At 43.6% G+C, this 24,701-nt stretch overlaps 1 protein-coding gene across 2 annotated transcripts in view; it reads right to left on the reverse strand.

Annotated features, from left to right (window-relative positions):
- The window catches only part of COLGALT2 (collagen beta(1-O)galactosyltransferase 2), a 127,434-nt gene extending 105,592 nt beyond the window's left edge, over positions 1 to 21,842 (reverse strand). The window contains exon 1 of one of the 2 annotated variants that reach the window (XM_081223522.1): positions 21,275 to 21,842. In XM_081223522.1, the coding sequence (XP_081079648.1) occupies positions 21,275 to 21,534 (260 nt within the window). In that variant the 5' untranslated portion in view covers positions 21,535 to 21,842. The remainder of the gene's footprint in view (positions 1 to 21,274) is intronic. The other variant, XM_081223521.1, reaches the window with a different exon arrangement.
- Between the last annotated feature and the right edge of the window lie 2,859 nt (positions 21,843 to 24,701).

Genomic DNA, 24,701 nt, shown 5'->3' on the forward strand with positions numbered 1-24,701 from the left:
CTGATATATTCTGTTCCATGTGGTTCCCATAGAAAAAAGGAAGTGTCCAATAGCTTCGGACACTATTATATTCCATTGTATTCCCTATATTACCAAGTATGTTTCTAAGAGAAGAGAAGTTTTGCTTTGCCCAGGAATTTACGAGAGAACTAAATCATCCACTTCAACGTTTTCATGTCTGATGACTGGAAGTATTTTCCAGAGACAAGTTTCGATTATTGTTGCTCCTCTGCACCTCACTTACTCCTGAGACCAGCTACACAGCAGATCCCTTGGTCCTTCACCTGTGTGTCAAGTGGACCACAAGAGTAATAAACTATACATGGAAGTGACTATGAACCACATTTTCCCCACTATCCCCAAACTAAGTGCATCCCCAAGTCAGCCTCCTCTTAACCAGATCCCAGATAGAACCATTGCCACTCTATCGCCGCCCGAAATAAGGGGAAGAGGGATGGAGGGCAAGTTGGCTACGTGGTCTTAGCCCACTGCTGATGAAATATTTTCCCTTTGCATGTTTTACCAAAACAGATGGGAATACATTGCAATGGGACCCCAGCGGGGGGCCTGAAGCTTAAGTTTGCTTAACTTCCAAGTCAATCTGCCTCTGGCCTGGGTCAGGTCACTCTCTGCCACTAAGTCTATGGCTCTGGAAAAATCTTAATTTGTCTCAAGTTTCCCCTTTGTCAGATGAGGCTACGGCTAATAATAGGTGTTTCATGGGGTTGTGGTGAGCTCTGAATGAGTTAACTCGTGGAAAGTGTTATCATAATGCTCAGTACACCATAAGTACACAATTAATATTAGCTCTCACAATCAAGTGAAGGGTACTATATTGCAGAGTACTATATAAGATAATAAACTATTTAGAAAACTAATTCATATACCAACAATAAAGATTAAGCAGACAATTGCCATATATTAATTTAACGATTTCTCTAAGGATAGCAATAGCATTACCCTAATTACCATATGTATTTGAGAACAATAAAACTACTTTTAAAAATTGTATCTGAGAGACTTAACTTGTACAAAATGAACATCTCTTCTTCCCATCTCATTATGTTTGAACTGGGGGGATGGGTGATTTGTTCCACTACAGTATTATAGGGGTAAGAAGGATGTTGCTTTTCTGGTATTAATTATTCTAAACGGCATGTTATATTTCCCTTCCTAGGAAGCATATAAAGAATTCCAGTCCCAGAAATCAAGGTTTCAAAACATCTTCAGAAGCAAAGTAAACAAAATGGAAAACAAATCTTAACAATGGTTTCATTCATAGGAAACTTCTCATTGGTAATAAAATCAAGGAACAGTATAACCCTTTTTCAGACTACACACATTCTTCACTTTACCTTCAAAGTCTAGATATTTAATAAAATATACATAGAATTACTGCACAAATTACCTAAGCGAAAAAGCTTAAGATATTTTAAAGCCAAATTGGACACAGAGGCCCCTATAAAACCAAATATGTGATCTTTCAAAGGCATAAATTATTATGCTGGAAGATGCTCCAGACAGCAGGGATCAGAATAAACTGAGAAGGAAGAAATCTTTTCTGCCAGAAGCACGCAGTAAGAATGCCAAAGGTAGGGGAGATGGGGAAGCTTTTAAAAAACAAAAGAGATCTCTGTGGAACCATATATCTGCTTAAAGTAAACCAGATTATAATTATTACTTTATTAGAGATTAGATTTTGAAACATCTTAAATTTGAACATTTGAATTTGAACGGCTCAAATCCTTTCTCACAGTCCCCACAGATGTGCCTCTCACTTCTGAAATCATTAAATCATTGCTCTCTGCTCTGATTTTTGGCTTCTCAGTATCAACTCACTTCGTGGTTACACTGTATGAGAGGCAGAGGAAATGTCATCGACTTAAGAAGCTAAATCTTAAGACGTGATAGCCGCACTTGTGAGGACTCAGGTATGAGACAGAAAAATCCTGGCAGTTATCGTAGTTTTCATGAAGAAACCAGAGCTGAGCTTTGCCAAGCAGACAGCTATGAGCTCACTGGTCTGAAATAATTACCCATTGAGACTTTTCTCCAGCACAGAACTAATGGGTTTATGCAGAAAACATAACTCGAATATTGATTTGCAGACTTTTTCTTTTTAAATCAGTAATCAGTAGCCTTTGTCTGTACTTGAGCCTGACATAGCTCTCGGTTACATTAATTGACAAAGTAGAAGAATAAAAAGAGAATAAATACTCAACAAAAGCAGATTGTTTTTAATTCACATTCTTTATGTTTGGTGGTCTCATTCCTGTTTTAGGAGATAAAGAAATCAAAGCCTCAAACATTTGAAACGGATAGAAGAGTTTTTAAGGGGTTTAATATTCCACAGCTGCAACTCAGAAATTAAGCACGGACTGAAGCAAACCCAAAACAAATTGCTCTGTTTAACCTAGAGACGACCTGAGAAATGTTCTTTATAATGAAGATGAGATATGCTGTGATGTTAACAGAGGGACCGAGGACATCAAAAGTGGACTGTGTTCAAATGATTTCCACGGAAAGATACAGAGCAGGATCTAAAACAGCGATCCGTATTTTTGCAAAATTGTGCTTCATGCCTCAAGAAGACAAAGTACAGCAAATAGTATGCAACTAACACTCAGTGATGCATGCCCTAAGCTTAGTGCGTTCTTTCAACACTCCTAATCTGTGGTTTAATAAAGAGGTATATGTAGAACTGGCGATGTCCAGCATTCACTTGTTTTTTTAGACTCTTTGGATGGCTGTGTAGAACGTCTTCATTTATTGCTGGGGTTATATGTTGTGTTTAGTTTTATTTTGTCATTTTAAAACAAAGCACTTTAATTTTTTTATGAATACCGCCGCCTGAATCCTACTAGTAATGGCATTGCCATTGGTGACATACAGAAAGAAGAAAAAAAAAGTCTTTTGAGAACATTCCACTGTGTAATCAGGATGCAGGGAAAAAGTAGAGAATTTGCTGATGTAATACTCAAAGGTTTACAGCACATTTATTTCCACTAACTGGTGGGGGTTTAATTGTATAAGTTACACAGGTTGATAAGAATTAAAATAAAAACTTTATACTATTATTGATGATATTGAAAACTGACCATATTTTCCCCAAAAAGAAGCCCAAAGAAGAATGGTATGCCATTTAGAGGGCAAATCTGACCTAAGTCCAAGACAGATCAGCCACACCAGCCTTCTTCTTTTCTTCCAACAAGTGTAACCTTTCTCTGATTTAGGAATCTGCCTGGTTCCCCTTCTCTTCTCCAGTCCTACCCTCTCTTGCCAAGGTGGCTCCTTCTCATCATTCAGGGCTTGGCTCAAGTATCACCTTCTCAAAAAGCCCTTCTCTGACCACCTTATATATGAAGTACTCTTCTATCCAAGCACTTCATCGATACCCCATTATCCTGTTTTACTTTCTCCTTAACACATCTTTTAAAATCATCTGGTTTGTTTATTTTGTGTCTGTCATTGCTCTCCCCCAGTACAACAGAAGCTCCATGGATGCAGAGTCTATATCTGTACACCCAGCATCTCACACAATGACATTGCTTATGTTCTTAGATGTGTAGGTCAGCTGTTTAGGACATCTGCGCTTGAAGTTTCTCATGAGCTTGTAAATAGATGTCATCTGAAAGCCGCACTGGGCTGGAAGACTGACTTCCTAGGTGGATCCCTCATATGGCAGCAAGTTGATGCTGGCTGTTGGTTGCTGGCCTTAGTTCCTCTCCACATGGACCTCTCCTTGGGATTGTTTTGATGTCCTCATGGCATGGGGGACATCCCTCAGGGCAAGCAATCCACGAGACTGGGGCAGAAACTGCAATGCCTTTTATGATTTGCCTTTTATGATTCGAAAGTCACGCACTCTCACTCCCACCCATGCCACTGGCCATGTGAGTCGGCATGGGAGGAGACTAGGAAAGAGTGAGTACCAGGAGGCACGGACTCTTGGGGGCCACCATGGAGGTTGGTTACCATACCACTGGTTACAGTTAGTTCACTATTAAAAAAGCAGGCCTTTAAGGTAAGGCAAGCAAATACCCATACACCTTATATTTTTACATATTACTTCAATATTTAAAACACTTTAAAAGAAATCATCAAAGCTTTCTACTTTTCTATGGAGCCTGAAAAAATATATGAATTTCTTCTTAGTGACAGAATTAGATGAAAAGAATCATAAAATGACTACTGTTGTCCCTTTCATTTTTCATTTAACAATAGGTTGCTGGTTTTGTTTTACTATCTACTTAGTTGGGGATATGCAGCACTCAAGCTCTTTGAAGTGTAAAAGTAAGATTAAGGCCAAGTGCAAACTGAGCTGGGAGGAGTTCACACAAGTATTTGGAAGCAGGTCCCCAGACAGGATCTGCAGCCCATGTGTCTTTTGAGACAATGACATATGCAACTCTTCAACCAAAAATGACCTCACTTGTTACCAGTTGATTGTTCAGGGGTCTGGAAACCACAGTGTATTATTTTACCACCCAGGGTGAAATTAACTACAGACCATAGCCATGTGTAACCTTGGTCTTCTTAGGGATCAAAGGCCAAGGAAGGCAAATACAGTTTTTTTTAAGTTGCTGAAAACAAGAATTATCTGTCTGGATTTTTCAAATTCATAATCACTTTTTACAAGGTGATGCGAAGAACAGCTTCTCCTAATTATTTCAGATAAGACACTTGCATTTCTAGTACTGCTAATTCTATATTTAAATAAACAGATCAATCCATCAATAAACTAACTAAGACCTACCTAGAAAAATGCTGCTTTGAAAAACTGAAAAAGAAAGGATTGGAAAAGAGAAAATGGAGCCAAATCTATGATGTTAGTAAGAATAGGAGTAAAAGTAGTGAGATTTAACTGGAATCTCAAACTAGATTCTAGCTAACTAGATTTAACTAGAACCCCAAAAATCTGCTACGGAGAAATGATTTCAGAAGGTGAAACACAGACTGTGGTTTATTTATCTGCTTCTCCTTTGACATCAAAAAGATGAAGTGCTCTTTTAGAGAAACTATTTGCTTTCTAGCTCAAAGCTACAGAATGTCAGTGAAATTTATTATCTAAAACTTGACAGATGATACACAGATTAGGGGAAGCAACACCAAATCTCAGATACCTTGTTACACAGAAGAGAGGTAAAGCTTAAAAATCCACTTCACTACAGGGCAGAAATTGACCTTCTGTGCCTTAACTCACATTTACTGTTATATCAGAAGAAAAACTCATTAGCGCATTTTACGCTACCATGCCTGAACCCCGGGGTAATGAAAGCATCCTAGAAAAAAATCTTACTTCAGAAACTCAAAACAGCTGGTGCTAGATTGTTGGGAAAGCAGGCAGCTAGCTTGCAGCTTGAGAGTATTAGCTGAGTAGCCAAGATCAGAGAGAGCTGAGAGAGGCAGCCAAAGAGCAGTGCTTTCTCAGGATAATTCTGATCCAGCAGGACTACTTTTTTACTGAGTTCAAAAAAGGAAGAATTTGATTTTAGAGGCTGAACCCCAGGAATATAAGTCAGAGACACCAATGAGAACTCTCTTTGGAAAGAAAATTGTTGCCCTCCTGATTTTATCTTTTTAGAGCCTGATTTTATCTTTCTAGAGCCTATATACAAAAAATCAACTTTTTCTTCTGCTCCTACATTAAAGCATCAGCAAGGAAGGACATGGCCCCAACCAGCTCCATGTTACAAGGACTTTTCACAGGCACTCATGCTCCTGGCCTCTGAAGGTGTCAGTGCGGACCAATCTTCAACATCTCTATGGTAAATGACACCACTTTGAAGTAAAGCCTCTCCCTGGGGAGGAGCTATTACTTCAGTGCAATAGCCCATTCGCCTGCTGAAACTTGACTTCCATTGCCAGGTTCTAACCCCAAAGTGCACATGCAAGCTAATTCCCTCACACGGTAGACTGAGCAAAATACACAGGTCTGCACGCTGGCCAGCAGCTTTTGCAAAGAACAAACACACATGTTGTTTCCCATCACAATGGCAAATGTCCAACTCCTATTTCTGCCTTTTCAAAAAAGAAGGGGGACCTTCTAGGGAAGACCTGCACTTACTTATTTTGCACGCATGAGAAAAGTCAATATATACACTCACGCCACAACCATTCCATCCCTGGTGCCCACAGCAATGGTTTTCCTAGCTTTCAGATCTGGAACTATCTCTTCTGACATAATTCTCTGTGTTCTTTTTCTTCTCGGCACAGCCCTTCTTTTGGCTGTTGTTGTTCATGAAAGAGATGGTATTTTCTTTCAGGCTAGAGGTTATATTAGTCAAGGTTCTCTGGAGAAACAGAACCAATAGAACAGATAGCTAGAGAGCCAGAGAGAGAGAAAGAGAGAGAGAGAGAATGTATATATATATATAATATATACCTCAATATAATATATCTACTTCATATCTATCTATTGAGAGAGAGGTGGAATGATTTTAAGGAATTAGTTCATGCAATTATGGAGGTTGGCAAGTTCAGAGTTTGTAGGGTAGGCCAGAAGGCTGGAGACGCAGAGAAGAGCTAATGTTGCAATTCAAGTCCAAAGGCAGTGTGATGACACATTTTCTTGTTGCGTGAGGAGGTCAGTCTTTTGTTTTATTCAGGCCTTCAACTGATTAAACGAGGCCCACCTATGTTATGGAAGGCTTTACTCAAAGTCCACTGATTTAAATATAAATCTCAGCCAAAAACACCCTCACAGAAACACCCTGAATAATGCTTGACCACATATCCAGGCACCATGCTCAGCCCAACTGACACATAAACTTAACCATCCCAAAGGGCAAAAAAATTTTTTAATTTTTATAATTTGGTGTAGATATGAACCATCAGTCTATTCACCAAGGATATGAGACAAGGATAAGTCAAAACTACTGAAAAGTTATATCTAAGTACAAATAAAGAAACAAAGGCCCAAATGGCATTTTAAATAATGTGGCAACAGGGTAAGCTGTTTTATTTTTCATGGTATCAGTGGTGCAACTGCAAATTCATAGCATGCTATGGCTAGAAAAATCTTTAAAGATCAGCCTATCCAGCACTCATGGTATAGCTAAGGAGACCAAGGCAAGGTAGTGAATTCAAGAAAATCTGAAAATATGGTGGGGCAGGGCATAGATGATGCAGAAGAGCCAACAGCTGAGAAACCAGATAAAACTCATACTGGAATGCCTTATGTGGGATGTTACTGAGATAAAAATCACTCTCCATTGTCTAAACACACAACTATTGGGCGGCACCGAGAGAGAGAGAGAGAGAGAGAGAGAGAGAGAGAGAGAGAGAGAGAGAGAGAGAGAGAGAGAGAGAGAGGAGAGGGAGAGAGAGACAGAGAGAGAGAGAGGGAGAGAGGGGGGTGGGAGAGAGAGAGAGAGAGAGAGAGCACTCAAGGGGGTGCTGGATGGTTGGACCAAACTGGTCCATTATCAAAAGCTGGCCTCTGTATATCCAAAAGACAGAAAATCCATGCATGGATAACTGAAAGTTCAATTACTTCCTTTATTTTGATAAGACGCATGGGAAAATGAGAGTTTAGCCGTCACCATGCCAACATCAGCAAAGACTGGCCAGTGGGTCTGGGACTTCATGCTTCCCAGTGGGACTCAATAATCTGCCTCTCGTGGGGTAGGGGAGTTCAGTAAATATTAGTGAGTTACTGTCCTTTCCTCCTCAGACAAATTCCAGCAGTGTCCCTTTAGTTCACTAGTATTTGCCCAGGCTTTGGGAAAAGCTATTAAGATTCAGCACCATTATCAAAGGGGACTTGGCAGCATCTAATCTTTGGGAGACAGAAAACTGGCCCAGAAGTGGGGCTGTAACCTTCAGTCACCTTCTGGCATTGCTGCAATCTGATGCCTAAGGAATGAGGATCCAGTGCATCTTTGATGCCCAGTCATGGCTTTGAAGCTGTGTCAAGACCACAGGACAAAGGCAGCACTGTTTATGCAAATTTAGAAACAAAAGAAGCTAGAATCCAAAGCCATTAAAAGTAACATCAGAAATCCAATACCCAGAGGTGATTAGAGGCCCTACACCAGTATGAAACAGAATGCCTGAAAGTGAGTCTGGGCAACACACCAAAACACACACTGGGAAGCAATCCTGAACAGCCACAGCCCGGCTGGAGGGCTTAGAGGGCTTGATGTCCGCAGCTCCTTAGCCAAGGGGCAGACTCTGTGTACCGCAGGAAGGAAGCCCTCGGCCACAGCTGCTCTACACCTGGTGCACGCAGCCCTTTCCTGAGAAGTTCCAATTTGTGCCCTCAAGGCCACCCTCTTGATGCCACGTCGTCCCCTTGGCAGTTCAGTCATCATGTGGCACGGGCCTTCCACAGGAGACGACACTATTAGGGACACCTTTGGGCACAGTACACAACAGGGTGATATACAAATGAGCTTCCGAGAAAACTTAGATATTTTTTTTTAGGCCACTCCGAAAAAGATCTAAAATTGGGCTGAGGGTCCAGGAAACATCAATCGTGCAGAGTTATGATTCATAAAAATTCTTTAGATCCACTCACTCCATGAAGGGGGTACTGATGTCAGACCGGGAAGGGACCCGAGAGAACATCTGTCTCATCCACAGGTTCTCAAGTTTCGCTCCGCATTATCACCCCCTGGGAAGTTTTCAAAATATGTCACTTGCCCTAGTCCTACCCCATAGATCCAGACCTAAGTGGTCTGGGGGTGGGGCCCAGGCATCAGTATTTTTTTAACCCTCATCAAATGATTCTCATAAGCAGCCACATTTGAGAGCCACAACTCTGGCACATCTCCCTGATGTTACGGAGAGGAAACTGAGGCCCAGAGGGAATAAGGGGCTTGTTCTAAGTGACACAGCATGAGCAAATGAACAATGCGTCCCAGTCCTTTCACAAGACAACATAAATAACAAAATGAGGACATTTGCATACTGGGGGGAAAATGGAGGAGGCTGCTTCTGGCTGGAGGAAAGAGTTCTGGAGACTCCCCGGGGAACCTGGCCTCATCTTCCTCCCCAGGTGATCATTATCTCCCTGGCAGGAGGCATTAAGCTGTAGAATGCAGCTCACATTTCAGGGAAGGAAAAGGACTTAAAAAGAAAATGGGACACATAAACTTGAGGACATTTACAGTGGAATTTGTGATAGACCGGTCACCTAAAGGACACAATAAAACGAGGGTGTGGAACTGTATGAGATTTATCAATGGAGGTGTGATCATCCCCAGAGAAGGCTGCCTGTTGGTAAGCTTATAATAATGCTACTGTATCAACTCTGAACATACCTTCACGCAGCAGCGATAAACTCAGAAAAATCTTTTGTACAGCGGACTCAAATAGTGTAAATTTCCCAAAAGTTCTATTTTGGATTCATAACCGGTGAAGACACTAGGTTAGAGACTTTGTAATATCATGTAGTTAAGGCTGAACTTCAACTAAGCTAATTTAATAGACTGTTCATTGTTCTCCCAAATGAGGGGAGGAGCTTTTAAAGGCATGCCAGAGAGAAAATCAAAGGTAAGAAAATTAAATACCAGCAACAAAAGAATCAAGATGAGGGGATATGGAGACTGAAGTGGTTCACATGACTACTATTTATTTGGAGGAAATGCACTGGTTTGATTTCCCTCCAGTCTATTAAGAGATGTTCATCAATAGCTATCCTTCCTTCTATAAACCTAAATGCTTAATGAGCTCATGATGTGAGATACCTGAGCAAAGAAAAGGGTTTGAGGGAGTGTCACTTTATACTGAGCCCCACTGCAAGGCACTTCATACAATGGGTAATCTGGAGCATTGCCTTAAAAATATATATATATATATATATTTTTTTTTTTTTAATAGCCGCTATTGGAAGGTGGGAGAACACATGTGCTCGACTCAATAAAAAACACAGATGATGTCTGTCTGGCAGAGCCTCTTCTTGTAATCTTGTACATTACTACTTCTCTTAATAAGAAACCCCTTGGCCTTCTTGATTGCTTACGCATCTGGAACCTGGAGTTTAGAAGATTCCAGTGTGTGACAACTTACCAAGCTTTGAAAATCCCACGGCCTGTACTTCAGACACATATACAGCTTTCAGTCCTTCCATGAGGGCCCCCTATTTTTCATGGGGGCTTCTGGGAGCTTATCTCCTGCAGTTCCCAGACCCAGAAGTGTATACAAATTACTTGTGCACGTGTTTAAGGCACAGATTCCCAGGCCCCTTCCACAGGCCATCTGATTGAATGTGGCTGAAACGGGGCACAGAAATCTATGTAACTAACAAATGTCCTAGGTGTTGAGATACAGCTGGCCCATGAACCAGTATTTACGAACCACTAGTAGAAGCCCAGCAGCCTTATAGCAAAAGGTCAGCAGAAGAGTGATGAGGGCCACGTCCACTCATGGCCAATGAACTTGACCAATGGGGTTGAGTTGCTTTGAGGCCACCTCAACTACTAATTTCAACATGATTACCTGAATTTATCCACCTAGACAATCCATGATGGTCAAATAAATAAAAGGATGCATATAATTTTTTTTAGTCTGTTGCTTTAGAAATTCATAGTTTATCTTGCTAAAGAGAATTTTCTAGGATAGAAATCAATGTGTCCAGTAAATCTTAAAGTCTAACAAGATTGAGGAAAAGCAGAAAGGAGATTTGTAATTTTCTAAAACATTTTAGTATGCTGAGCCTTAAAGGCCAACTCCACAAAATCCATCTGAAACATAAGACACGGTCTGACTGTCTGAATACACTCCCACCCCACCTGCTTCTAGCAGAGGGAATGCAGCAATGTAGGAGCTGCATATAAGCTTACTGTTCAACGTTGCAGTGATGACATGAAAAATCCTGATTCCACCTGGCAGCAACTTTCCACTATCTTGGCGGGTCTCAGCCATAATCACTGTGGTGTGTGGAGCTTGGACAGATTATGGAGCTGGCTGGAAACCAAGAAACTAAAAAGCAGTCCAGCAGTTCAGCAAGGGACTCTGTGTTGGAAATGCCATAGCCCCAAATGCCCATGACCATATTTCTCACGGACAGCCCAGGAATTTAAGTTCCACTGTTAGTCTCCAGAAAATCCTGCCTTTCCCAAGGCCCTGAAAAGTGGCAATTTCTCACTTAATATGACTTTTAGGGAGAATGTCAATCAACATACATCCACGTATTCCCCTTTCTCAGAATCATCTCTCGCCCTGTGAGAACAGGAAAGCTTGATGTGGCCCACTGCCCTCCCCACCTCCAAAATGTATACAGTCAGTCTCAGAAAGGAAAGGGGATGCAAAGTAAGAGTTCTATTTCTTTACTGCCTAAAATGTAGGCACTTTGGGCCACCTTCATGGTTTCCTTGGGCTTGACAGCTATCTTAGTCTATTTGGGCTGCTATAACAAAATACTACAGGCTGGGTAGCTTATAAACAACAGAAATTTATTGCTTACAGTTCTGGAAGCTAGAAGTCCAAGATGAGGATGGCAGCATGGTCAGGTTCTGATGAAGGGCCTCTTCTGGGTTGTAGACTTCCTGCTGTGTCCTCACTTGGTTGAAGGGGTGAGGGATCTCTCTGGAGCTTCTTTTATAAGAACACTAATCCCATTCATGAGAGCTCCACTCCCATGACTTAAGCACCTCCCAAAGACCCCCCACCTCCTAATATCATCATCTTTAGGGGTTAGAATTTCAACACATGAATTTTGCCGGGAGGGTGGTAGATGGGGAAAGCTCCATTTAAGGAACTTCCTCTCTCCAGACTGACATGTGCCTCAATAGACTTGGAAGTGATCAAACCTAGGAGGTAAAGAATTCTTCCAATGTAGACAATTTATCACTTAAATCAAGTACTCATGAGGCTGCTTCATCAGAGCGGCCTGGTCCCACACACAGTCTTCTGCCGTCTTCTTAGGGGTGTGTAGCCTAGGATCATCACTTAAGTTATCATTTATGTTTTGGAAATGCACGTCTTCTAAGGGGTGTTGAAACATTAATCAAAAATTCTGGGGTGGGGCCTTCTCTGGTGGCGCAGTGGTTGAGAGTCCGCCTGCCGATGCAGGGGACACGGGTTCGTGCCCCGGTCCGGGAAGATCCCACATGCCGTGGAGCGGCTGGGCCCGTGAGCCATGGCCGCTGAGCCTGTGCGTCCCGAGCCTGTGCTCCACAAACGGAGAGGCCACAACAGTGAGAGGCCCACGTACCACAAAAAAAAAAAAAAAAAAAAATTCTGGGGCAAAGAGGATTACTTTGCACTATGTTTGCAGAGGAACACGATCTCATCAGCTAAACCAATTAAGTCAGGGACAGGTTTCAGCTTGCTGAACTAAATAATAACAAACAACTAAATAATAACAATTACTGCCTCGATTAAATGAAGTATGTTATGATATCATAATTTCAGCCTTGGTAGGATGTCATGAGGCTATTACAGGAAGTCTAAGTCCAAAACGATTTCTGTCCAGTGCTCCTAGAGAGGAAAAGAAATGCCCTGCAGCCAAATCTAAGGTTTAAGTCACACAAGAGACTTTGCTAATGTCACCAACCACAAATGCTGCGTTTTCATGGCTCTGGACAGCAGCAAGTTCCAGTGAATTAATTACAGCCACTCTATTTATATTCCGCATGGCTTTTCAATTACTACCTATAACGGGACGGTTTTTACCTTTATGAACATTAACGCACAGCTTTCCAACCATAGGAATGGAGAGCCGAGGGAAAAGTAATACAATCCTGATCATTTTACTACTAGGTCACTCACTGGCAGCTTGCCAAGCCTGCTGGTTCTAGAAAGCAGTTACTACTCGAGTCCTAGGGCTCCTGAGGAGCCTGAGCAGGAAGCAAGGATCACCACCCAAATGCCTACAGGGGCCAGACAGCAGGGGTCAATCGTAAGTGCACAGAGGGTGGGCTTGATGGGGACCTGTCTGGACAAAGTCCGGGAGACAGCAGCTCCTAGGCTAACCATTTGTTGCTGTGGACAAATGCAGGCCTGGTGGGGCAGGTGCTGCTCACTCTGGCATGTCCAGTTTGTGTAAAGTTATCTAGTTATACATTTATGATAGATGCACTTTTTGGATGTGTGTTATGCTTCATTAAAAAGTTTTTTTTGGGGGGGCTTCCCTGGTGGTGCAGTGGTTGAGAGTCCGCCTGCCGATGCAGGGGACACGGGTTCGTGCCCCGGTCCGGGAAGATCCCACATGCCGCGGAGCAGCTGGGCCCGTGAGCCATGGCCGCTGGGCCTGTGCATCTGGAGCCTGTGCTCCGCAGCGGGAGAGGCCACAGCAGTGAGAGGCCTGCATACTGCACAAAAAATAAATAAATAAATAAATAAAATTATTTAAAAAAAAAAAGAAAAAAAAAAAAGTTTTTTTTTGGTGGCGTAGTGGTTGATAGTCCACCTGCTGATGCAGGGGACACGGGTTCGTGCCGCAGTCCGGGAAGATCCCACATGCCACGGAGCGGCTGGGCCCGTGAGCCATGGCCGCTGAGCCTGTGTGTCCGGAGCCTGTGCTCCGCAACGGGAGAGGCCACGACAGTGAGAGGCACGCGTACCGCAAAAAAAAAAAATTTTTTTCTTAATGGGCTAAGGGCCACATTTCTGGGGGCCAGAGACACAAGAACAAGAGAGCAAGATGGGTATAATCAGGGAGGGTTCAGAGTAACTACCTGGAACAGGTGTTGTGTGAAGCTGGCTTTCACTGTGCCAGCCAGGACATAGGTACAGGTGGGATGGCAGAGTTTAAAAAACCTGGGATAGAGAGATTGACTTAAAAACATCACATTTGTGCAGAATAGGAGATATCAATTACTTCTATTAGGTTGGCCAAAAAGTTTGTTCGGTTTTAAGTAAAAATAAAAGACTCATTTTCACCAAGAACTTTATTGAACAACGTATTCATTAACCAAATGTACTTTTTGGCCAACCAACATTTGGGTTAACACCTAAAAGGATATATGTATATGCACAGAAAGTTTCTAGATGATACACAAGAAACTGTTAACAATGGTTGCCCCAGGCAGGTGGTATGGAGTGGAAGGGAGATTAGCTTTTTATTGTATTCCCATTCACACTCTTTGAAGTTTTATTACGGGACAGTATTATTTTTTCAATTTCAAAAAGAAAACGTCAGGAAAGAAAATGCTTAAAATAATTAAATTACTATAAACCTACAAGGACTCTAAGGGATTTAACTTCTTTTAGCAGCAATTTTTGATATGCTAACAATGTAAATGCAATTAAATGAACAGATCACTCCTTTGAGAATAAAAACGTCAAAACATATACAATACACACACTTTGTAATTCCAGATAAATAATAGCTATGATTTAAACACATATAGTGAAACCTCTTCATAATATGGTAACTGGGGAATAGAACTAAGAACCAAACTACAGGCTAATCATTTTCTCTCAAACTTTAACTCGAATGTATACTGTTATGTTATTTGAAGCAATGTGCAGAAATGAACCGTATAATAGTCCTACTATAGTCCCTATATAAGCCTTATAATGGTCCTACTATAGTATGCCTTAGACTTGAAGACAGTGCCACACCGTGATAGGACCCATGAGGACATTTAAGTGTTGGAAAAAGGACCGAGGCACAACCAACAGCCTTTCAGGTTACAAAGCTTTCATTGTTCATTCCTACGACCACCGAGACAGTCAAGGGAGAGGGCCATGGGAAGCATGCTTACATACCTGGAGTCATAAGCATGCACCATGCACTAGCTGTAGGATCTGGAGAATCTGGAGAAAGGAGTTGAAGACAAGTACGTAAAACCAAACCCTGCTTAGAATAACTGGTATGCTCCTTTAACCATGAGCTATATTCCTTATAAAATACTCAACATTAAAACAGCCATATAGGGTTTAAAATCTAGAAATCTGTTATCTCACTCCGACACTTATTCATTATGTAATATACTGTGGGAACATCCCTTAACTGCCCTGTGCTTTGGTTTCCCCACCTATGGAAGTCAATTAATAAAACAGATCCAGGACAAGTTAGGCATCCATTCTAACTCGCAAGTGATTTGTCTAAACTAGAGCAAGAGGATAGGTGACTTCAGTTTTTACCCAAAGGAAATATATAATTCTGAGGTCCAATTGTGTTTTGAAATTGTACAGTGGAGGGAGGATTGATAGTGTCTCCTACTATTTGGAAGAAAGTTGAGTTTACATGTCAACCAAATCCAAGACCACTAATTAAAAAGGTTGAAAAACTGACCCTCTGTCTTACCAAAATGCTGCAGCCACCATGCATATGAATAATGCGGCCTTATTCGTTTGTCACTAAAAATACGTGATAAATTTCTCTCTGTTGCTATATAGCTGTGATCATAGCAAGTGACCTGCATATTTAAGTACAACCCACATATTTAGTCTCATTCTGTTCCTGTGAAATCTACCAACATAGAACAGAATTTAGTAACTAGAAAGTGCCCAAGTGACAAAATCATCAAGACAGTGGAAGGGAGCCACTGAGTCCCTTGTGTCATTCAAGCAGAAGGAGCCATTCTTCTTTGAAAGAAAACACTGGCACTCTTATCTTCCTAAGGTGGGTCAACTGACAGAAGCAAAAACTAGAACTAATTGGTCTTTTCTTGATCTTAAACAGAGCATCTGTACTCAGTCTGAGACATTAGCTGCCTGAGTCGCATCCTGGCTCCACCGTGCACTAACCTTGTGACCTCAGACAAGTTATTTAAATTCTCTGTGCCTCAGTTTCCTCCTGTGTAAAGTGAAGAGCGTAATGACACTTCTCACCTAGGGTTGCTGTCAGGAGTAAATCAGTTATCATACCAAAGTGTTTAGAACAGCCCCTCCATGAATGTTAGTTTCCATTATGCTGATAACTTTTTGTTGGAAGGAAGAAAATAAACAGAGCTTCTTTTGAACATATTTTCTTTTTTAAAATTTTCATTTGCGAAGAGAAAGGTAATGGAGATGAGACAAAAAGGAAAAGATGTATAGGAAATAGCAACTATTATCTATTTAGTAGCATGTGTGTAAAAGACATTGTAATACTTTATCTCATTTGCTTGTTATAATAACTCTTTGAGGTAGGTGTTATTATTGGTCATCTCCAGATGAGGCAGCTCAGCTTAGAGCTTCATGATGTGCCCATGATTACACAGGAGATTTGAGCCCTAGTCTATCTGACTGTAAGCTGCATACTCTGCCCTCTGTACTAAACTACCAGGCTGGGAAAAATAAGGAGAAGGAGGGGGTAAGCTGAGAGAAATAAACTAATGGAGAGAAGCAGACCAAAGTACATATACTTTTTCAGCCATGAGCTGCAACTTCTGTCTAGAGGGAAAACATAACCACTTAATGTCAAGATTGTAATGATAAAATGTGACATCATTCTCACCACTGATGAAAACGAGCATTACTAGTAGCTTGGAACATTTTGTAAACACACTTATATTAGTGTATCAAGTTAAACATTCACCAAAATGCTACTGGTTGGGCATTAAAATGTAGAGATAAATCCAAGCTAATCCCCAAACACGCCACAAAGTTGTGTGCAATATGTCAGGGTCAGTACCCCAGAACAAGCAGAAGTTCATCATTGTTAATGTTTATGTCAACAGAAACATCTCTTTATTTAAAAGCCATATGATGGTTTTCAATTTAGCATACATATTACTTTTCAAAACTCTACCAAATGAAATGCCCAAATTGTTCTGTAATTACACGATAGTTACTGCCTTGTGACTGCACAGACTCTGTGAATCCCAACCGTCTTCCCACACAGAACAGCAGGCTCTCCAAAAGACAAACTTAATGTATCTTTTGGGTCAAATGTTTTTCCTTGTGCCCTGCTCCATTTTCCATCATCATGTTACTTGCCACTGCCCCCCTTAATCATAGGCTTGGGAAGGGGGATGAGGTCAGCCTTCCCTCTACTGCTAAGGCCACTATTCATGGCTCCACTGAATTAAAGAGAACCTACTCAAGCGCACTGCCGCATGTTACAATGCCAACCTGTCCCCTTCATCTCAGCACAGCAGTGATCCCCATTAACCCAGTGCCGGTTTTAATTACAACACAAGGATTATCTCAGTTCCTTATCACAGAACTGTGATATCTGAAGGACAACAATTAGTTTGGTGGGGTTTTGAGATCAGATAGGTAAATGTGACAAGTTTTCCTTTTTGCCGATACAAAGTATCTCTAAAATATAAACTTTCCTTAATTCAACTGAATCCAAACAAACTTCATACTGAGATAACTGCCCTCATCCTCTGAAAAAGTTTTCAGGTCAATTTGTTGGTATTCAGTGCAGATCTGGTCCAGAACTTTAGGTGAGGGGAAAAAAAAAATCACACCACTGGGAAATCTGAATGTGATCATTGAACCAGGGTCTCAATTACTCATACAGGAAAGAAGTCTTATCAGATGCTACTCCAGCCATTGTTAGAAGTAAGCAGATGAATGAGAAGAGAGAGTCTGCACAGAGTTACTAAAATAAGATGAAATGGAAGCGGGCAGCCCAGTCTCTATACTCAACATGGTTCTGTTTTATGAAGTTCTGGCCATTTTTTGACACTGACCATTTTTGACCTCAGCATGTGCTGGCCTTGCAGAGTGGAGACTAGCCAGTTTGGCATCTCAGAATGTTGAGGAGAGCTTGGGACTGAGAGACTAGAGTAAGTCATTGGCAGAAGCCCCTCAAAACTGCAGCATCCTAAACTGAGGTACTGCCTCTCCTGGAGGGCTATAACCCATCACCTTGCCCGCAAATACTCCTCTAGCGCTAGTCATGAAGTCAGCAGCTCCAGGGTACAGTGCAATGAGTTTGGAGATTTGCAAAACTTAGACCTGCCACTCACTTTATCTCCCCTGATAGGAAGCTCTGGTTAATGTTCCAGTACCTTTTTTTTTTTTTTTTTTTTTTTTTACTTTTTATTTTATATTGGAGTATAGCCGATTAACAATGTTATGATAGTTTCAGATGCACAGCAAAGGGACTCGGCTATACATATGCATGTACCCCCAGTACCTTTTTATTTTCCATGCTTCTCCCTCTTTCTGGAACCCTCCTTCCTTCCCAGGTTTTTGTGGCTTCCTATTTGTCCTTCAAAACTGAGTTCAAACTAAGTGTCAACTCTCCTCAGAAAACCTTTCATGACCACACAACTGCCCCAATCTGATTTATATAGAAATCTTTTGTCACTCTCCCAAAAGCTATAAATGCCATTCAGATCACCTTACACTGCCTAGTTAAAAAAAAAAACAAAGCCATATTTATCTGTGAGGAGCCACATCTTTTTTTTTTTTTTTTTTTTTTTGTGATATGCGGGCCTCTCACTGTTGTGGCCTCTCCCGCTGCGGAGCACAGGCTCCGGACGCGCCCGCTCAGCGGCCATGGCTCACGGGCCCAGCTGCTCCACGGCCTGTGGGATCCTCCCAGACCGGGGCACGAACCCTTGTCCCCTGTATCGGCAAGCGGACTCTCAACCACTGCGCCACCAGGGAAGCCCCGAGGAGCCACATCTTATTCAACCTTTTCCAGCCTGAACCTGGCATAGTGCCTGATTCTCACAAAAGAAGGTCATTACTTGCACAACCTCTCTGTGCCTCAGTTTTCTCATCTGTAAAAGGGTATAATAATAAGACATAACTGATAGGGTTATTGTGAAGAGGAAACCAGAAAAATGAATGTAGAGTGCTTAGAAGAACTGTGAGCTCTTATTATTAAATATTTGTAAAATTAACAAGTAAATATAATCTTCAGTCAGTTAGTTACTTTAGACAATATCTTCTATGAAATGGAGATAATCTTTCTTTATAGGATGGTAGTTAAGATCAAATGAGATAACTAGTTGATGAAAGTACTTTGAAAGCTGTAAAGGACTATTTAAAAACTGGCATTTTAGGGCTTCCCTGGTGGCGCAGTAGTTGAGAGTTCACCTGCCGATGCAGGCGACATGGGTTCGTGCCCTGGTCCGGGAAGATCCCACATGCCGCAGAGCGTCTGGGCCCGTGAGCCATGGCCGCTGAGCCCGCGCGTCTGGAGCCTGTGCTCCGCAACGGGAGAGACCACAACAGTGAGAGGCCTGCATACCACAAAAAAAAAAAAAAAAAACTGGCATTTTATTATTATTACCTAATAAATTATATAAGATTTCTAAGACAGAACTCAAAGAAGAGTCTTCAGTGGCTGGTTAATGCAGGGGTTGCCCAAGGCCTTACCCAAGCCTTGGGTTTCTTCCTTTACTTTCCAACACAGACCATAAAGGTACAGTCACATGGACCAGGAATAAGGGTAAGGGAAAAGAGATCCCTAAGGTCTAAGCAGAATTGAGAATACTACCCATCTAAAGAGAACACCAACATCCATAGAATCTGGAACATCCAGGGAACTCAGGATGTACAATCATTGCTGAGTGATTCTGATCATATCACAAAATCTATGAAATTCAAGAGCTGGAAAGGATTTTTGAAATCACTTGTTCCTATTCCCATATTTTACTGATGAGAAAACTGAGGTCTATGGATCCCAAGCAACTGGCCCAAAACTACATGTCAAACTAGTGACAAAACAACTCAAGTCTCCTTATTTGTAGCTTTATATACATTTTGCTTATACTGTATCATGTTCCCTTTATCCTTTCTGGGGTGGTCTTTAGAAACAAACCTGGGTTCACATTCCAGTTTAACCATTTATTAATTCTGTGACTGAGTTATTGAACTGATCCAAGCCTCAATTTCTTCGTTTGTAAAATAAGGATGATAGTATCTTTTAAAAGTTTACTATATGATAAAAGGGGTAATGTCTGCACATCAGGTAGCAAAACCTGTGCCTGGTACTCACTTCCCCCCTCAATAATTTCCTATAGCAACTATTGTGATGTTCTTTAAAACTGAACAATGCATAAAGACCAAGACAATATTGTAAAGCATCTCTTTTGAAGAAAGCGTCTAAGAACTGACATTTGTGAAATTTTCTTTTGGTACTGAAATGGTTAAAAAAAATCCTTCTGGTTTAAAATCTGACTGCACCAACGTTCCTACTTTCCACATAACATGCCCTTCTCCGTGGCAGCCGTCACGTATAACAGAGTATATAGTAAAGCAGTGTATAGCACAGTGCTGCACTATACCTCATGTTTGCTTTCTCACCTCTGCACCTTTCCCACCAGGTACCATTAGGCTCCCAGTTTCAGCTACTGCTTTATCCTTCCTTTTCGCTTTCTGCCCAACTGTGGCTTTAAGGATGTCATGTCTGTGGACAGCTCCCTTTAACAACACAAGACAGAAATTGCTCCAGAGTGACCTGGGCTATGTCTTCCTCAAGACACCAGAGGCCTCTTGTCCATGTACCTGGCAGCCTATCTCCCCTGGCCAGTGTCCACCTTCTCCTCCACAGGCCCCTTAGCGGCTCACCTGGCCACCAACTTCTCACCCTCTGATACCTGCTTTTATAAAAAGATGTGGAGACAGGACCAAGTGGGAAAGTTGAAGTGGGCAGCCACCTCCGCAGCAAGCACAGGGCCTAGGCCCGAGTCTCTACCCTAAGCGCAACAAAACTTAGCTGTTTGCCTTCCCGGGGTGGTTCGGTCCCCAGGACGCCCGCCGGCACCCCAAGGCACCCCGCGCGGTTTGCATCTGCGGCAGGGAATGGGTCCCGGGAGGATGCAGGGACGGGACAGCTTGGAGCGCTCAGAGGAGGCAGGACCCACGGTGGTGACGTAGTTAGGAAGACACAGCTGGCCCCAACTAGCCTCAAACTCTGCGTCCTGATCCCTTCTCCCCTTCCTCCCCACACCCAGGGAGAACCTTGAGCCACTTTTCCAGCCTCTGAGTTGGGAGCAGGAACCTGGCACCGGGAAGCCAGGACAGCGCACTCCAACCACTCCGGAGGGCCCCCCACCCCGCCCCGGCCTCCAGCCGCAGTTTCGGTCCATGTCGCGTCCGGAGGAGTAGGCGGCAACGGGCAACCTTATTCCCGCACTCCGGGGCGAGGGATATGAGGTGGGGAAAAAGGGAATCCTCGCGAGTGTTAAGGGGGGAGAAGGTACTACTCTTGCGGGGTCTCCCCAGTCCTGTCCGGGAGAGGGACGAGGTCACCCCGCTCCACACTGTCCCCACGGGAGCTCGGGGCGGGCTGCTTATCCTGGTTAGCAGCCCGTGGGCACGCAGACGCGCGCGTCCTTCCCCACCCCGACCGCTGATCCACCCAGGACCCACGCCGGCGGTGAGGGGTGTGCGCACCTCGTGTCCGCGTGCCCCGAGCGCCCCCTCTCCCCTCAGCGACACTTCGGGCGCCGCCCCCGCCGCCGGCCCGGCGCAGCCAGCTCACCAGATGGCCATCCTGCTCTTGGGGTAGTCCAGCCGCTCCAGGCAGCCGAGGAAGTGAGGCAGCGTGTGCGCAGCGTTACGCGCGAGGACGGCCACCATCACCGTGGGTCTCTGCAGGGGCGACTCGGGGAATACTACCGCCTCCCCTTCGTCGTCTTCGGAGTCCGGCTCGGCAGCGAAGCGCGCCCGGCAGCCGCCGCGGAGCAGAGCCCACGAGAGTAGCAGCGCCCAGGCCAGGGGGGCAGCGGGGCTTGCGGCCATGTTCAGGGCCGTGGCGGGCGGCTGGACCACCGGCCGTGGATGCCCGAGGCCGGCAGCGAGGGGCGGAGGGGAGGCGGCTGGCGCGCGCGCACTGGCAAGACCTCGGCAGCCTGGGACCCTCCCGCCGCCGCCGCCGCCGCCGCCGCCGCCGCCTCTGCCTCTGCTGCACTGCCCAGGCCCTGCCGCGGGGGCCCGGAGTACCTGCCGCCGCCGGCGCTCGTCTGGGACTCAGGCTCGCAGACAGTCGTGTCGGTGCGGCTGTTTGTCCCGAGTCCCGCGGAAAGTTCCTCTAGTCTAGGCTCAGCTTGTACAGCTGAGTTCTGTGGCTTCCCCCAGAGCCGTGAGGTGTGGCCGTGTGTGCCAATGGGCGTGTGAATGCGTGTGTGTGTGTGTGTGCGCGCGCGCGCGCGCGCGAGCGTGTGTACATAACGGTACGACTCCAAGAAAATTTATTCTGCTTTTGCAAACCGCAGTCTAAAGTCCTTCACAGTGATGCAATGTATCCAGTTTTTCATAATGCACTTATTGACTAAATGGGTAGAGCTCTAAAATGGAAAGTCACCTAATGATTCACTACTATGATAAACAGTTTTTTAACTTCCACAAAGGCAGAATGTTTGCATTTCCTCACACTCAAGTGCTCTTTAAATTCATTCTTGACTGAGTAGACCCCTCAACAAGGTCAAGTTGGAAGACTTGGAGAATTTTAGAGCCAGATCGAACCCTTGAAATTAAAGAAAGCCCCTTGGGGGCCAGGTCCTCTACCTGCCAACTCAGGGTCCTGAGCTTCCTGACAGGGTGGCATGTTAAGGAGGAGATTCAGACCTACTTGAGAATGGACTTGAGGATATGGGGAGGGGGAAGGGTAAGCTGTGACAAAGCGAGAGAGAGGCATGGACATATATACACTACCAAACGTAAAATAGCTAGCTAGTGGGAAGCAGCCGCATAGCACAGGGAGATCAGCTCGGTGCTTTGTGACCGCCTGGAGGGGTGGGATAGGGAGGGTGGGAGGGAGGGAGACGCAAGAGGGAAGGGATATGGGAACATATGTATATGTATAACTGATTCACTTTGTTATAAAGCAGAAACTAATTTTTAAAAAAGGAGGAGATTCACTTAGATGGTTTTCTTTCTCCTTAATGACCCAAACTGACAAACAGTCACAAAGAGAGGGAAAATCTGTACATGCTGGAGGAGAAGTATAAGGAAGAAGGAAGGAGGAGGGAAGGTAAATTAGCAGGTAAAGTGAAATTGCTAGGATACACTATCGAAGGATATTTAATCCTGAACATAATGGAGGAAAGCTAGTAAAGAAATCTGGAGTTCTTTCTCTGTGGAATTGTGTAGACTTTAATTTATCTGCATGCAGGATGGATTGATGACCTCCAATCCCAGCTTGCCCTACACGGTCTTTTTACTAGTTGTATCCAAACTTCTCCGCAACTATTAGACACCTTCTTCACTCTCCTTCAACCCCCTCCCTTCCTCAGAAGAATATCACCTCCTTTACTGAACTCCCTAAACTCCCCTGTCTCTAATTAATATCCCTACCAATGCACTGCTTACTTGCAGGTGCCTATTCATGACAGAGCTTCTGATCCCATCCTCTCCCTTCTAGTCCAGGACTTTTCTCCATTTATCTCCACTCTACTGAACCTTCAACTTGTCCCTTTCCATCAGCTCTTTTCCCTCGAGCTAAAAACTCAATCAGGGGACTTCCCTGGTGGCACAGTGGTTAAGAATCTGCCTGCCAATGCAGGGGACACGGGTTCGAGCCCTGGTCCAGGAAGATCCCACATGCCGCGGAGCAACTAAGTCCATGCGCCACAACTACTGAAACCCGTGTGCCTAGAGCCTGTGCTCCGCAACAAGAGAAGCCACTGCAGTGAGAAGCCTGTGCATGGCAACAAAGAGTAGCCCCTGCTTGCCGCAACTAGAAAAAGCCTGCAAGCAGCAATGAGGACCCAATGCAGCAATCAATCAATCAATCAATCAGTCAATAAAAAGAAAAGAAAGAAAACTAAAAAAAGAAATAAAAGAAAAACTCAATCAGTCATCTTCTATCCTTAAAGAATTAAAAAACAAAAAAAATCTTGGCTCTCTTTCTAGCAATCCCCTCTCTTGACCAAGCCCCTTTGAAAGAGAGCTCTACACTTGCTTTCTCCACTTCTTCATTTTCCATCTCTCCTACCACAGTGCATGTGGTTTCCCACTTTTTTACTAAGGTTTTTCTGGCAAAGCCATAGATGACCTCAGTATTGGAAGATTCAGTGAACTACCTTCAGTTCTCACCTTCCTGGATTTGTTGTGTCATCTCTCCTCCTTGGTCTCCTCTGAGTCTACTTGGGTGCGAGCCCCTTCACTGTGTACTACTCTTCTAGCCCTACATGTTCTCCCAGGGTGATTGCAGCCTCCAAATCTCTGTCTCCTGCTCTAACCTCTTTGCTAACGTTCATACTTTTATGTGTAATGGCCTGCAGACATTTCCTTCTGCTCCATCCTCCTTCAGGAATTGCCCTCACTCTCAGTTTTGTAGGGCAGGCTGAGAGTTGAACACCTGTCAGAGGTGTCATGACAGCCATGTACACCAGCCACTTATGCAGGGGACATGTTGCTGGAGGGACTATTCGAAAGGTTCCATGGAGACCATCTCCATGTTGTTCTGTCTTCCTTCTTTCCCTTTCTTGGCCTGTTTCCCTCATCTTTCAAGACTAAGATCCCCACTCCTCAGCAAAACTTGGTTTAATGCCCTGCATTTGTAAATGCAGGGCATTAAAGCTAGGGAACCATGTTTCTGTCTTATTTCACTTCTGTTACCAAAGCTTATCCAAATCCATGTTTTTTCGAAAAATGAAATGAGGCACCAAAACTACACTGGTGCTGCACCCTGTATGACCTCTAATGACATTTTAATGAAATCAGCTGCACAGAGTTCTAAAATAATTAAGGCCTGGCCTACAGATAAAAATCAAGTTTCACAGCCATGCACCTTGAAAAACATCTATTTAAAACTTTTAGTTAACTTAGAGTGTTCATTTAGTCACTGAGGAGATTTAGGGAATGATAGGGTAGGTAACAGTGGATCATTTTAAAGACGGGGGTTGAGGGGTGGGGAGCGAGGAGGGGAAGCTCCGGGAAAGTTGAGTCCTCATCTTACTAACAGA

Source organism: Mesoplodon bidens (genome assembly GCF_964165515.1).
Source record: "Mesoplodon bidens genome assembly, chromosome: 2".
In the NCBI taxonomy this organism is placed as follows: domain Eukaryota; kingdom Metazoa; phylum Chordata; class Mammalia; order Artiodactyla; family Ziphiidae; genus Mesoplodon; species Mesoplodon bidens.